A 15,880-nucleotide genomic window follows, 5' to 3' on the forward strand; every position below is an offset into this window, starting at 1 on the left:
TATGGACTGATTATTAAATTAGCTTTCTTGCCTTATTGAATGATAAATCGTTTAGTCTAGAAAATAAATATATTCCACAACAAGAAATCTCATCCCAATCTAATTTTCGGAATGCATGATTCACTATTTTTCTGCCTCTCAATGTTTATATGTATTCTCGCTCAGCATAAACATCTAAGTCCGTTTGGCCATGTACGTCTGATCGTCCTGCAACTCGTCTTTAAATATTCTATTGAAATCGATATCAAATCGATATTATTTAAAGCTACTGCTGCCTATCAATATCAATTCAAGCATGTCATAACAAAACTTTTTCCTTATCACGATTCTCATTAAGAGATTAAAAAACTTAGTTAAGACCATAAGAAATGTATTCTAGTTCAGTGAGCTCTTTTTTTATGGATATAGATCACACCTGGGTACTGCCGGAGAGAATAGAAAGACATTTTAGGAATTTTTCAACAAAATAAAACTGAATATTATATTATTCTAAAATTGTTTTTTTTTTATTTCATTTATTTAATTTACAGTCAGTAATGAAAATGAATACAAAAATATTTGATTTTCATAAGATTCACATATATCAGGAAAATTATAACACATAGGGTCCAAGATATGAATTATAATTGCTCGACTCTCTCGACGAGACAATTGCGTTAATCAAATCATAGTTAGCAGGAACCATTAACTTAACTGAAAAGAAGACGGGAAAAGTACTTTGAGTTAGTTTAAATAAAAGCAAAAAAAAAAATATATATATATATATATATATATATAAATTATTGAATATACAATATATAGAACTGCATATCTATAGATATATATACCAAGCATATTATAATCAAAGACCATTCATAAATAGGTTAGAAGTAGCCCTCTACAGACTTTCAGATACTCACTCTCTATTTAAATGTGCACCCGTATCCGTGGACAAGCAACCAGCACCGCCGCCAAATCCATAACCCTTGGGACCGTACTTGCGTCCATGGCAATTTTTGCAGAACAGTGTCTTTTCGTGCTCGGTGCAGTTTGTCGAGTCCAAAGCCTTATTGCACATACCTAGTTGGGGAGTATTAGATGGTAGAGCTCAAGCATATTTGAAGCCACTTGTTTCACATTCTACTTACTGCACTTGAAGCAAGTCTTATGGAATTTGTAGCCACCAGCAACGCGCTCTTCAGCTGCGTAAACCGACTTGCCACATGCTGGGCATTTGGGTGTCTCTACCGGAACGAATGGCATTGTATTGCTGTAGCTGCAAGCGATTATGAAATTCAATATTAAAAATTAAGAAAAAATTAAACTACTCAAATATAAAGGAAAATATTTAAGTTCGTTTTTAACAGCGTTAACATACCGACAATGGTAGACTTGTAAAGAAGTTCCTGTATGTCAAAGACGCTGCCGACTAAACTGGAAAGATTCTGTAGTCTGGTAGTCTATATTTGTGGATGCACACGGCACAACAAAAAATACATTTTGCGTTAGACATACGGCAATAAAGCGATAAATATAATTTTTTTTGCCCCCCTCCCGGACTTGTACGTAACCAGTATGAAAATAAATGTATTACAAATATCCCGCCTTACAGCAAAATAATGAATTAATTAATTTAATTTAATTAACGATTAATTACCTATAACTAACTGTATGCCTAATTCTAACAAAATCTTGCACTATTTTTTTAAATTATATTATTTATATAGTATATTTTACAAGCTGTGCATATGCATATATAAGAAGTAGGCACGTTGCAGTTGGCAACAAATATTCGACTATAGAATGCCCTGCTTAAACTAATTCCATTCAAAATCTAAGTTTCATTTATGTTGATGACTACGACTAGTGTTAGGGTAGAGTAAGGTAAGACTTTAAGCACTCTTAGACTACCTGCAATTTTTTAAAAATAGATTTTATATGTGTATACAACTGTGTGTGTGCGAGTGTGTGTGTGTACTTTATGTTTCAAGTTTCTAACTTTAAGTGCGTGGGCTATAAACAAACAGGCGAGACGCAGACGCGTGCAGCAAGACGGCGGACGCATTGCACAAAACCAATATAATATATATACATATATATATATATATATATATATATATACATATATACGCATATACATAAAAACACATATATATATATATATATATATATATATATATATATATATATATATATATATATATATATATGTATATATACATACCGTGTAGCTATGAGGCGTGTATAAAAATATACCACATATTCAATCATAAGTACATATGTCTGTCTGTGTATACATATTCCACCAAAGAATACGTTAGTGTTTGGAAACGTGTATGCTTTATAAATAAAAATAAGTCTTGCATACAAACATTCGTAAATTCACAAAATGTATAAGTGTGTGTGTGTGTCCGTGCGCGGGTACATACATTCTATGATGTACATATCCATAGAATTGAATTGAAATTCAATTTTTTATTTTGTTTTCATTTTTCCTTCCCACTTCCCAAGGGTATGAAAAATATTTTTTTAATTTAATTTTGTAATGCAATGAAATAGAAACCCAAAAATATATTTTTGGGACTTAACAGCACGACGCGGCGATAAGGCCAACTAAATTATACCTTGGAATTGACAAAATTTACAATAGTGATTTTTTTTATTTTCTCTAACTGTCAGAAAGTCGCCGATGATACCCTATAATATATAGACAGATCTTTTTATCCATTTCTATTTTTATGCTCGCATAAACACTTTATAAAGTTACAAAAGTAGTGGAAACATTTATGTAAGATTTTTCTATTAACCAGATTTATTTGGTAAGGATATTTGCTCTTTGAAAATTATTAGATATATAAATAGAAATTTGTAGTCTATTCTACCTGGTCTGCTCTAAAATTACTTGCATGATTTTAAGATTTACCATGTTAAAAATAATTTGATGACTATAAAAAAAATTGCAAAGCCCCCTACCATATTTCTTTAAAATAGCACAATTTAGAGTGCTCTAGTAAGGGGGTGTTCGACTAGAAAATACCGAGCGCACCGTTGTCATCTAATTGCATATATATATGAAGCATGTGTCCAGATATAAAATTAGTTCTTCTCAATTTTGGGGTGAATATGATTTATGTTTTGCAATAGAGAATTGTATTCTCTCCAATTGTATATTAATCTCATTTACTTTCTCAAAGATAATCTAATCTAATCATCCATTTTTCTATTATTTTTTCTCCGTTCTCTTAATCCATTCCAATACCCAGAAATAACAATGTAATGATCCCTCCACAATAATTCGGAAGATTACGCCAGTATACAATTTCAGCAGCAAAGTAATAGACTTTATTTACATATTATATATTTACTAAGTTTATTTTGTGGGTATACACTTTATCTGTGTGGAATGACAATCTTATTTGGTATTTATTGCTACATTTTAAGAGATTTTTCTAACCTAATAAATAAATAAGTCAAAAGTTATTTAGTGAAATCAGTATAACTAGATTACTTTGTTTATTGCGAAGTCCATTCATTGATTGAATACGTGCTTCCCATATATTGTTGCTGACGAATTGATTCATTGTTTGATTGATGATTTGCAACTGAGTTCCAGGGTTGTCTGGGAAAGGCATTTGAGTTAATGTACGATCCGGAACTACCGGAACTATAACCGGGCGTTGCATGGAAATTGGAATGGTAGGGAGCAAAATTAAAATGGCCATAAGGTGCATAATTGTTTATATGATAGTTGGCTGCTGTTGGTGTGCTCTTATTGTCATAGTAATTATAATATTGGGGGGTAAACGAATGTTGGACATTTTTACTTGAAAAATATGAGTTCTCTGGCATTTCAGTGGCGGAAGTCATAGCTTGTGGTTGTGATGCAGTCGATGGAATATTAAGTGAGCTATTGTATGATTCCACAATCGGTAGCTGCCCTTCATGCTTGTACGGTTGTGGTTGCTGTTGTTGTTGTTGTTGCTGTTGTTGTTGCTGTTGTTGTTGCTGTTGTTGTTGCTGTTGCTGCTGTTGTTGCTGCTGTTGTTGCTGTTGCTGTTGTTGCTGTTGTTTTTGATAGTTCAAATCTTCAGGCATTTGATGTAGACTTGCTGGAATGCTGCTTATACTTTCAGCTTGGTTATTGTTTTGCAATAAATGAGTTTTAGTTTGCTGCAAATCCTCAAGAATGCCAGTTCTTGTGAATGGTGGATCAGACGGTGGTTCAGTTGGTAAACCTTCTTTAATACCGGCTTCATTCTTCATTGTTTTTAGGATAGTTGATTTATCCGTCGATTTATCTGAAATGTAATATATTTGTTAATCGATTATCAGAGAATTACTAGAGTATCTAGCTTACCTTGTTCTGGTGATTTAGGTTTCGGATTATCCGTATCGCAGTCCGATGTAATATCAATTACGTCTTCTTTGCTATTCTTTTCTTCATCTGGTCGCTTGGCTGTTGTTCTAATTGCTATAATTTTACCGCTATCCAATTGCATATATATTCCTTTAGCCGATTTTAATACCATAACTCTTTGCCCGGCTTTGAGTATTATATTCGATTTTTCTGATGAATTTGTAGGTATGACAACATCTGAAAAGAATATTATTAAAGAATTTTAACGAGATTGTCTGGCTAGGTCTGTAGACTATAGACTAAGTAAAATTGTTCTTTGACTTTAGTTATTATAAGACCTAAAAACACTGTCAATCTACTTACCAAGGGGTAACGTCATTTCTTGCGCTGTCATTCCCTGTCTTTGCCAAACTTCAGCAGGAATCCAACGCGTTGACCGTCCTCCCGTAGCTGGAGTAGTTTTCTTGGTCTGTAATGGCTTAATCTATAAAAGATATAAAGCATAAATTCAAGTTGAATTTAGTTATATCTTAGCTATTAAATAAGACATATATCGAAGACACTAAAACTATTCAATTTTTTCGAATTTTTTTATTTGACTTTCAGGCCGGCTAAAGTTAACAGGTTTTGAACCGTGAATATGATTATTATGTGGTGAGTTATGATATATATAGATAGTGTCTCCATATAATTAAAGTTGTTGTAAGAGCACTTACCGAAGCCACGGGTCGCGTTACAACAGTGCCATCAGAATTGAGAATTTTATATTGCATTTTTCCAGTAGCATAAGTAAATTTCTGATTATTTACAGAGGCTTTCTTTTCAAGTTCATAACTTCTGTGAGCCTGTCGTTTTTCAGCTTGCGACAGCTTTCTATCCTTTTGATCAACTAGTAAGCTTTCATGCAGGAAAGGATCCTTTGTTATATAGTTTGAATGTAGCTCAACAATCTTATTGATGATTGGATCCATGTGACTTGTTTTAGGAACAAATTGCTCCTCTTTTATTTTATCTGGCGTATCAATTTTATCGATTCCATTATCTTGTGTAGGTTCTGTAGGCTTTGAAGCTTCACTTTCGACGGGATCGCCATCACAGCTGTCATCGTGACATAAGTTCGTTATATCTTTCATAGACAAGTGCGCCTCTGGATTGCATTCGTCAACAATTCTGTCAGACATTCCTTGTTTCTTAATTTGTCTGTCATAGATTTTCTTTTCCAGACATTTATCCATTACAATTCTGTACACATAACATGGCTTAGTCTGACCGTACCTGGAAATATTTAAATAAACAAACGATTAATATGGAATAGGAGACTGTAGATTGTAGTTTGACGTCGTGGAAACAACATAATTACCTGTAAATTCTATATACTGCTTGAGTGTCATGGCAAGGATTCCAACTCGCATCAAATATTATAACTCTATTAGCTCCAGTTAAATTGATACCCAGGGAACCCGCTCTTGTAGATATTAGGAAAAGTTTTATATTACAATTTGCATTAAATTCATTGACGAGCCTTTCTCTTTCTTGCGATGAAGTCGAACCATCCAAGCCTTTAAACAAAAAAAAAAAAAACAAAAATAATGTAGTTCTATTGCAAGAACATAAAAATGTAATATTATTCAATACTTACGAAAATATGAACTGTTTCTCATCCAAAAGTTTGTACTGCATGGTACATAACTTGATTTTAGGAACCCTTCAATAAGATTCAACGTCAACAGACTTTGACTGAACAACAGTATTCGATCACCCTTATTAATGCTCTCTTTCATAATGCAAAAAAATATTTCCATTTTGGGTGAACTCGATATTTGGCCAGATATGTAGTTTTTCATAATGTCCACAGCCCAAGAACATGAAAATTCATCATTTCTTCTAGTCTTTAGCGTCTTTTTATTTGCATCGTTCACAGCGTTGCCGCAGATCGGTTTGCCTAAATTGTTAATTCCGTTTGATTTCAAATCCTCAACACTTTGCTGTTGATTAATTGCAGTTACGGGTATACTTCTTTCAACTGTTTTGATTTCATTTGTGTCAAGGTCTACGATTTCGGAGGAGCCAGTTATAGTTTCATATTCTTTTGCCATGCATGAATCAGATTGCTTTATCACTTCGACATAGCTCGGCTTCGAAGGTATAGTTGCATCCAACCAATAATTGCCTTTCGCTTCGGCGCTATAAGTACCATAATTGAGCTGATCCTCTTTATCCGCACAATATTGTCCGCAACTGAAAGCGAACAATAAGAAGAATATATTATAAATAATAAATATGAAATTTACAATTAATGAAATTACCTTTTATTAGCATAGTTTTTATTTATTTCCGTGCTTGGAGGCACACGATCATAAGTTCCATTCCTAATTTGTGGAGTTAGTTGTGGAGTTGGTTCAGTTTTTTCCGGAACACAAACGTTTGCATCAATGACTGTACTTGTGGTGCTTTTAGAAGATTCTTCATCGATTTCTAAATCTAAATCAGTCTCACATTTCTTTAGATAGTTATATAAAACATCTGGATGGTTCCAGATCTTACAACAGACTGCAAATGCTTTTAATGGATTTGGAAATGCCTTTTTTCTAACCACATCTGTCATGAAGGTATCATAAAGCTTTCGTTGAAATGGTGTCATTCGAACGAGAATAACATATTCCAGTTTTTGCGGCAAAGTGCATTGTAGCACAGTGTGTGAACGTCGTTGAACAAATCCCAGTAGTAGAGAGTGCAAAACATGAGCTCTGTATCTCATTAGCTTGATATCGTCCGGTGTCGAGTCCACACACTGACCATTTTGAATAGGTCTTTCGAACATGTTGCAAAACTCAGTTCGGGTTCCCAAATAGTTCGGGCGCACAAAATCCACCATGCACCAATACTCTAATAAATTATTTTGCAACGGATAGCCGGTTAGAACAATTCGTCGACGAGTCCGTATTTGTTTTAAGGCAAGTGAGATACCAGCATGAGAATTCTTAATTCGATGCCCTTCGTCACAGATGACCAAATCTGGTCCAGGTTTAACCAATGCTTCAAATGCCATGTTCATAAGATCTTTACTCGAATCATGTATATCATTTAACTGCGAGTTTTTGCCCTTTTTCTTACGTGTACTAACTAGTTTTAGGGCCAGTAATCGGAATAATTCGTATCCAATCAATAGTACGCCTCCCCTGTGCACCCAATTCAAAATGACCTTGGCCCGAGCGGTAAGATTCTTTTGTTGGTCGTTCAAAACAAAGATATCAAAATTTCGGGGACGAATGTTCAAATCAGCAGACTGTCGGGGGATCCACATATTAAACTCACTTAACCAATTTTGTAGTGTGTTAATTGGCATAACGCATAAAACCGTCTTGGCGGACGTGTGCCTTAAAAATATATCACAGAAGGAAACTACTTGTAGAGTTTTACCAAGTCCCATGGAATGCGCAAGTATACATCCAAATCCGCTTGACTTCTTGTATCTACGTATAGACTCAATTATATTGTCATATAAAAATCGTACGCCGCCAATTTGATGAGGTTTGATTACTTTCGCTATCTGAGGAGCCAAATACAATGTCTCTTCCCCTTCGGGATGTGCAATATTTACAACAACACGACCATATTCATCGGGAATATTATACAGATCTTTGACGTGCATTCCACTGTTTGTTGCATCGTCACTTTCATTATAATCTTCCTCCTCCTCCGATAGTAAAATACAATCATCATCGGAACTGTCGTCAATCGTAACCACTTCGTTCGAAGGCTCGGGCTCGGTGCTGGTGTCTTTATCTAAAACATCCTCAATACTGCAACTTAAACTACTATTTGTATCATCACATGTGACTGATGCCAAGTCATCTTCGGGTAGAATACTATCATTATTAACAAAGAAGTTTGGTTCAGAGCTCTCGCATTTGACTTCATTTGATTCATCCAAATTTAGAATGCGAAAAAAGTTTTTGTGTACAACTTGTTTCCTTATCTCACGCATTGATTTCTGCTGATCGGCAACTCTGGCCAAACGTTCTGACTCTTCCCTTTGGGCCGCTAGTGTTGTTGTATCTAAATTATTTTCGTTCATCACATCTCTGATGTTTCTTCTGAGATTGTTCTTCTTCTCTTCGGCTGCTGTCAGCATGCCTTTCTTGTTAGCTGTGCTTTCATCCTTTGTTACCGAATTCTTTCGTTTCTGTCCATGGGCATGTGCATGGACCTGGGATTGGGCGTGGGTGTGGGCTTGGGCTTGAGCATCGGCATGGGCCTGGGCTTGAGCCTCAGCATGGACCAGGGCTTGGGCCTCGGCATGTGCCAGTGCATGGGCTTGAGCTTGAGCATGGGCCTGGGCCTGGGCCTGGGCCTGGGCTTGAGCCTGAGCCTGAGCCTGAGCCTGAGCCTGAGCCTGAGCCTGAGCCTGAGCCTGAGCCTGAGCCTGAACCTGAGCCTGAGCCTGAGCCTGAGCCTGAGCCTGAGCCTGAGCCTGAGCCTGAGCCTGGGCCTGGGCCTGGGCCTGGGCCTGGGCATGGGCATGGGCATGGGCATGGGCATGGGCATGGGCCTGAACCTGGGCGTGGGCATGTGCGTGGGCATGGGCATGGGGTGGCGAGGCAATTGGATTTTCTGGTAAATCTTTTGTTGTTGATCCAGTCATACAATCGGTGTTAATGTTAGTATTGAATACTGTTTGCATTGTCTTACATTCACTAATTCTTTCGCTTGAATCTATAGTAGTAGCTTGATTTTGAGTTACATCTGAATTATTCACTAACATCATTGGAGTTACACAATTCATAGCATTTGAAATCAGATCTGATGACTTCACCAATATTTCATTTGCTTGAAAAGGTCGATTCGGAGCCAGTGACTGAGTATCTTCCTCCATATTTATTTTGATTTCTTTGATCTAGATAAAGAAATTTAATAAGAACAATAAGTTAAATGGGTAATATGCTTAGTTTAATATGTATGCTAAGAAAAAATGTATATTGGTTAAATATTATCGATAATCTGAAAACTGTGCCATTTAAGCTCTCTTCATAAGATTTCAAATAATAGTAAGTGGGGAGTGGGAAGATTTTAATCTTGTTTCTTATCTTCAAATAGATAACAAATCCACCTCTTTTCCAATATGTGCATTTATTTTTTTAAGAGTTATTCTATTTTTTGCTTAATCTTGTAATTATAGTCGCATGAATTATGATCATATTTAATATATTTTGACCGGACTGCAAAAGAAGCTTAAGTAAAGTAAGAAACATTTAAAGGATATCTTCCTCATATCATATGTTTTTCAGTTAAAACTAATCGATTCATTAGAAATTCTATAGTGTTAAGACTTATTGACTTGTTATGGCTGAAGATTACATTGACAACTTCTTACTTCTCGAAAATGCTCGCAGAGGAGTGCTTAGAAGAAAGTTCTATTATGAATCGGTACATTGTTTATTGTCATATTGGAATACATTTTCATGTATTCAAATTCATATCAAATAACAAATAACAAAATTAAATAAACATTTCAATTTGTTTTTTTTTCCTGCTTCTGTAATTAAAAAAAAAAATTAGAAAAGCTGCATACAACATTAAACACATTAAAGGGGATACAATTGCAATTGATAAGTTTTTCAAATTCGAATGGGCGGCAGTGGGTGTAGTTAAAATTTGACCACTATCTGACGCGGAGATACACAAAAAAAATTATGCATTAAGTCTGTTGAGCATTTCATAAAATTTTTTCTCTATTCGAAACGGCTTTTGTTGCATTTTGAAGGCGTATATTTTTTGGTTTGCCTGCAAAGGATGTAAATGTATATGTATGTAAATAAGTATGTGATTACTTACACTTATTCCGTTTATTTATAGAACAGTCCCGTAGGCTGATTTAGATATACATCAACATGTTTCTGGCATTTTTCACACACATGTACGCTCACAATAAATGATTAATTATAATCATTCATATTTGTAGTTAATATACACACATATATATTCTTTATTATATCAATATATATACAAAATATATATTTATAGCCGGCAATACAAATTAAAAACGAACTTTCAGTCTACACCTGCATAGTGTGTAGAAATGGTACACATAATTTTTGATATAATTTCCACTTTCGTTGTATTGTTGCTATGCACTTGTAATGAAAAATGTCTGCGATGAATCACTGTCAAATTACAATTATTTCATTACTATTAGTTGTTCTTTAAGTAATTCTGTTTTTTCACTAGAAATATGTATATCCACAGTATTTTAATAATTACATATACATATGTATATACAAACAATGAATTGAAAATTATCGAATTATCGCTTATCAGTATTTTATTCGAGAAGAGATTTTCTATTCTCACTGTGTGTGTTAGATTGGTTTAAATTCGATAGTACTTCCATCCGTCAATTCTTTTGGTTGTAGTGAAAATGCTGCAAAACTATCGATATATGAACTTCATTCTTCTATATCGCAACTTGCGAGAAGGGTCTTAGCATGAGATATATCGACAATTATTATTAATAAAAATAAACATCATTTAAAATCTGTTTACCTGAGCAGCGTTTAATTGACCATTATCGACTTGTAAAAACTGTAATTGCGAAAATCAAGACTAAAATCTATAACTTTTAAATATTATTCATCGATTATATTGAGCTAAGTATGCGGAGGGCTCTTATTGGAATTCCTATTAAGAAATAAATGAATGATGGCGGTCATTTATCTAGCCAGCTCTTAAGCGAAGTGCATAGGTTCCATTACACCCGATGACTAACTTGAGAGAAACCCAAGATTACCTATATAAATTTAGTTACAGCGTAACCATTTGGAACAAAAAATCGCGTTAATATGTAATTAGCTCCTTGCCTATACTTTTAAGGGCGAGAATTTAACCATCAGTTAGTTCGACTTCAAGACATTCCCACTTGAGCACTACCTTATATGCTCCTAATCCATGCCACCTCTTGACCTACTGAGGGATCGCATACAAAATTCACCGGCATGACTATTCCAAAATGTGTTTAATTCTAAAGAGTTTGTCCAACTAAATTTAAAATGAACACACTAACTAATTTATCTTTCATTAATTCACTGCTTAACACAGTGACTCACAGTGTACTTTAGAATAAATTAACACATAATTTGCACACCACAGTAACACACCAATTGACAAGAAAAATTCTTTTACACCACAATTATATCCATGTTTTATTCCATAAAGAACATGTTTAAAGGTAGGGGGCCCATATAATCATGTACACCATTACAACTTGTCACGTAGAGATGGTTTACTTGACTTCCTTCACTTGCAAGCCTGGTGGCAGCGACTGCTTAATCTTGTCAGCCTTCTCTTTGTCTTGTACCACCAGTGTGTAGAGGAAACGGGAGCAGCGAATCTTGAACTTAGTGTTCGTGGGATTCTTCTTTATTTTGACAGCACGAGCATCGGTGCGGCGTGCTTTGTTCAAAAAATCTTTGACCTCTTTGATTTCGCGCGGCATCTAAGGAAAAAGGGCCCATGGTTATACATATTATGTCAGTATAAGCTTACTTTTACTTACATTGAACTTTTTATTAAAAAATTCAAAATTTAAACATGTATTTAACAGGCCAGTAGTAAAAAGGAAAGGGATATTCTCTTGTCACTTCCGGTTGTCAAACGTAGAAACGTACAGAGTTGCATTGGTCTACAGCAGTTTTTTAAGTCAAGATATCGTCAAAGTATATTTATGTTCCTTTTAGCACATATATTATATTTAATTAATACATATATTATTAATATATTATATATTTTAATTATTGTATATGATAGAATATCGCTTTTATATTATATTGCATATTTGCAATTTGTATTAAATAATTATTAAATGTTTGTTACTTAAAATACATTAATGAATTGATTTGAATGTTTATTTTTATAATTTACTGCAAAAAGCGAAATCTGGTTTTTAGCAATCGTTATATCTTTATCGAATTTGATTTAAAATTCAGTTTTTCTTGTATTTGGAAGGGAAATTCTCTTTGGCATATTTAACATAATTCCAAAACTTTGTCATGACAAATCGACATCCATATGTTTTTACAACAGACTTCTTTTCGTTATTATAGAATCCAAAGATTTGTATTAAAAATTGGATCATTATTGCCTTTCTGTAATTCGACAATTACCTTTTTTATTGAACTGCAACGACCTTGACTTAGTTGGATTAAGCCAACATTGGAAATGATTTCTGTTAAATATTTTCTGCTTAAAAGAAAACCAAACATTTTAAATTATCATTTTCATTTTCTTTATTTATACTGAAAATACAAATTATGTAGAAAATTCTCATACAAATTGGCGATCTTGACCGGATACAATATAATCACTGATTCATGCACGTATTTCAATTCAAATGCATTGCTCAGAGTTATTTATCCTTGCAGTCTATTGGCGATCAGTAGCACGAAGCTTCTCCTCAACAGCTTCACGAGATGCTTCTGACAGATCAGTAGCTTGTATATACTTCTGGACTCCCACCAACGATTTCTTTAATGCATCAAAGGAGCTAGAGTACAACATCTTCTTCTTAACCTAAAATATGAAAAGTTTTAGACAATTCTTATAAACAAGACTACAAAATATACCTTAGCAGTATCGGGACACCATGACATAAGGAACAATTTTTGTTTCTTTGAGCTCTCTGACGTGCCTTGGCATTGGTGCATATATTCAAAATCAAATAGACCATATCTGAAAAGAGCAAGCAAATTTGTAAAATATAAAGATAATGTTATATAGGCAAATTCCAATTGTTATTAAACAGAGGCATCTTTGTTCAATGTATAGGATGAACCTTGCCACAGAAATTTTATAGACCATTGCTACTTTCTATGAGTAAAATGAGAATATCATTCATACAAATTTCTACTGTTCTTTGAGTTGAATCACAAATTAATTGTTCGTGTATTAACTAGATTAACAACTATTTATATACCTTTATCTCAAACATAAAGTTATATGATGACCCTTAAAAACATTGAATTATTCTGCGTCATTTGTTATGGTTAAAGTATGATTCTTCTTCGCCATTTGCGCAGATGACTTACCGGCATTCTCCAGGACCACATTTCTGGATATCTTCTAGAAATTGATCGTATTCGCTATTCCGATCTCCAACAGTTTCAACATCAATTTGTTTTTCATCACGAATATAGAAAATTACATAGCGATGTTTTTTATCCTTCTTTATTTCCTCGTATGTTGTTTTGCATACATCCGATACAGTTACTCCAGAAGCCTGTCAATAATAAGAATAACAAAACGCAACGATGAGAGACCGTATTAGAAAAAGCTAAAAAATGTTAAATAAAATCGAATTTAAATATCTTCTAATCCCTCAAATAACTATATAAAATTATAATATATTTTATATCTCCACAAAATAAATATAACAAAATGTTCTTGAGTTGACTTCCTATATTGTGCAATTTCATTATGATTCATTAATGCCAAATGATAACAGTCCACGGCTCACAAAACTGAAGATGTTATCGACCTTGCTTCACAATTTTTGTTACCTTATATGGGTAAGAGACCGTTAATATTCATTACACTGATTCAACCGTAATAAAATTAAATAACATACTATATTCGATAACATTTATATATGTAGGACTTGCAAGTACACCCATACTTACATATGTTTTACATATAAACAATAGTGTTCTAGTCTTAAGAGTGACAGACTAGACGATACCCTCAACACGATGAACGTGCCTTTAACTTATACATACATATGACAAAATATATAACGAAAAAACCACTTAAAACATATATATTATATATAATCAGCTTGTTTCCCATTTAACGCAGCTGTTGTGCTTTATCCACTATTAGCCCCACACTAGGAAAATTTTTATATGTTTGTATGTACACGTGTATATATACATTTTAATACACGTATATATATGGCATCCAAAAATGTGCGAGACTCAAGATATTATTTTGTGATTTTTGAAAGTTTTTACACTGATTTTACATATGATATGAGATGCAATCAATGTGGTATTTGAATATATATATATATATATATATATATATATATATATATATATATATATATATATATATATATATATATATATATATATATATATATATATATATATATATATATATATATATAAACAGGTGTATATAGATACAGCTGTTAATGCACAGCTACAATTTGATTACTTTATATGGGGTCGAAAAAGCTTGCTTCTGCCTGATACAGGGTATACAAATTCACATGTGTTGAAAAAAATTTGATGTATGCGCTATGCGTTGGCTAATTTGCCGGTAATTAAGCAGGAAATGACCAAACAAATTGATTTTAAAGATTTTACGTACATTAATAAAAATTAAATGGAAAAAATTTGCTGTAAACACATGCAATAGCTGTCAAAAAATTTTCCCCCAAGCCGGCATAATCATACAAAAAAATATACATACATACATACATGTATAAAAATACCGAAAATAATTTGTATATGTATGCGTTCATTTCTGTTATAAATATGGAAATATATGTATTGGTGGACAAATATATATATACACATAAAAAAACGTCTAACATATATATATTTATATCTATATATACACATTTTTATATATACATACGTATATAATCGCAATTTGTGAAGTTTCAAATTAATATTCCATACAATATTACTCAGCCTATTCTGACTAATGTCTACTTACGTATATATACATATGTACATATACATGTGTATGTATATCAATGTATCCATAAATATATGTATATGTACATACATACAGTCTTTTGCAAGTATACATATTTGGTATGAATACATATATCGATGCAGATGAATGTCTTTTAGTAAGTATACTTACAAATGATTATTATGCGCTTATGTTTAATGAGGTTATTTATTCTTGAATTATAAAAATATCTACGTCATCTCAAAAAAATATATATATTTTTAGTGTATACCGAATTTGCGAATACACACAAGCACACACATATGAATCATCGCACTTTCAGAAAGATATGCACATGTGTGGATCAACGCACATATACACTTTTAAAGTTATATTAAATTCAAAATTAAATGTACTTATTAACTCTAAAATTCCCTTACCATTTTTCTGCTATATGCGAATTGTTTTACCAAATTTATAAACCAATTGCAATTTGTATATGTTTCAGTTTAAACAGAAATACTCTTTAGCCTTCCGACCGCAAAGAAAAACCGGACTAATCAATTTGGGTGGTGGTTTCAATGCATCGATTTACGCATGAGTTGCCAGTCGAATAAATGTTGGGTGGGACATATGCCGCTACTTGAAACGATGGAATTGGAACAACAAAACAGGCTATTGAGATATTTTAACGAATAATGTAAGGTATCACGTATATTGATACTATCGAAAAGACAACAATAAATATATTAAATTATATTATTATAACGATAACATTTCTACACAGACATTATTGTATATATTCAGCGGCACTTAAAGTTATTTTTATTGCGGTTATTAAAAATTGATATCAATCATTTCTGCTAA

The 15,880-nt window shown here is 33.2% G+C and overlaps 3 protein-coding genes across 4 annotated transcripts; all 3 read right to left on the reverse strand.

The window, feature by feature from the left end:
- Positions 1–581: 581 nt before the first annotated feature.
- On the reverse strand, positions 582–1,449 carry LOC111600117 (muscle LIM protein 1). 2 transcript variants are annotated; one of them, XM_023316081.1, is made up of 4 exons: positions 1,358–1,449; positions 1,128–1,255; positions 900–1,059; positions 582–693 (listed from the first exon to the last, which is right to left on the reverse strand). In XM_023316081.1, the coding sequence occupies exons 2-4, from the start codon at positions 1,240–1,242 to the stop codon at positions 690–692; spliced, it is 279 nt and encodes a 92-aa protein (XP_023171849.1). In that variant the 5' UTR covers positions 1,243–1,255; positions 1,358–1,449; the 3' UTR covers positions 582–689. The 2 variants fall into 2 exon arrangements, with proteins under 2 accessions (XP_023171849.1, XP_023171850.1); XM_023316082.1 differs by lacking the exon at positions 582–693 and having other exon boundaries at positions 896–1,059.
- Positions 1,450–11,506: 10,057 nt separating this feature from the next.
- Positions 11,507–11,982, reverse strand: LOC111600107 (60S ribosomal protein L38). Its single transcript, XM_023316069.1, has 2 exons — positions 11,889–11,982; positions 11,507–11,828 (listed from the first exon to the last, which is right to left on the reverse strand). Exon 2 carries the CDS (start codon positions 11,826–11,828, stop codon positions 11,616–11,618), a length of 213 nt encoding a protein of 70 aa, XP_023171837.1. The 5' UTR covers positions 11,889–11,982; the 3' UTR covers positions 11,507–11,615.
- A 611-nt stretch (positions 11,983–12,593) lies between these two features.
- On the reverse strand, positions 12,594–15,634 carry LOC111600085 (cofilin/actin-depolymerizing factor homolog). The gene is made up of 4 exons (XM_023316024.2): positions 15,454–15,634; positions 13,417–13,607; positions 12,955–13,060; positions 12,594–12,901 (listed from the first exon to the last, which is right to left on the reverse strand). The coding sequence occupies exons 1-4, from the start codon at positions 15,454–15,456 to the stop codon at positions 12,755–12,757; spliced, it is 447 nt and encodes a 148-aa protein (XP_023171792.1). The 5' UTR covers positions 15,457–15,634; the 3' UTR covers positions 12,594–12,754.
- Between the last annotated feature and the right edge of the window lie 246 nt (positions 15,635–15,880).

The sequence above is a fragment of the Drosophila hydei genome, unplaced genomic scaffold (assembly GCF_003285905.1).
Source record: "Drosophila hydei strain 15085-1641.00,03,60 unplaced genomic scaffold, DhydRS2 tig00008130-arrow-arrow-pilon, whole genome shotgun sequence".
Taxonomy (NCBI): Eukaryota; Metazoa; Arthropoda; class Insecta; order Diptera; family Drosophilidae; genus Drosophila; species Drosophila hydei.

Excerpts from the sequence above, each read along its gene's own strand:
- LOC111600085 (XM_023316024.2), bottom strand. Across the intron at positions 13,061-13,416 it reads TGTGGTCCTGGAGAATGCCG|ATATGGTCTATTTGATTTTG; the intron begins GTAAGTCATCTG and ends TGCTCTTTTCAG. Across the intron at positions 12,902-12,954 it reads GGTGTCCCGATACTGCTAAG|GTTAAGAAGAAGATGTTGTA; the intron begins GTATATTTTGTA and ends TTCATATTTTAG.
- LOC111600117 (XM_023316081.1), bottom strand. The coding sequence starts at position 1,242 with ATGCCATTCGTTCCGGTAGAGACACCCAAATGCCCAGCATGTGGCAAG. Across the intron at positions 1,060-1,127 it reads TAAGACTTGCTTCAAGTGCA|GTATGTGCAATAAGGCTTTG; the intron begins GTAAGTAGAATG and ends CTCCCCAACTAG.
- LOC111600107 (XM_023316069.1), bottom strand. The coding sequence starts at position 11,828 with ATGCCGCGCGAAATCAAAGAGGTCAAAGATTTTTTGAACAAAGCACGC.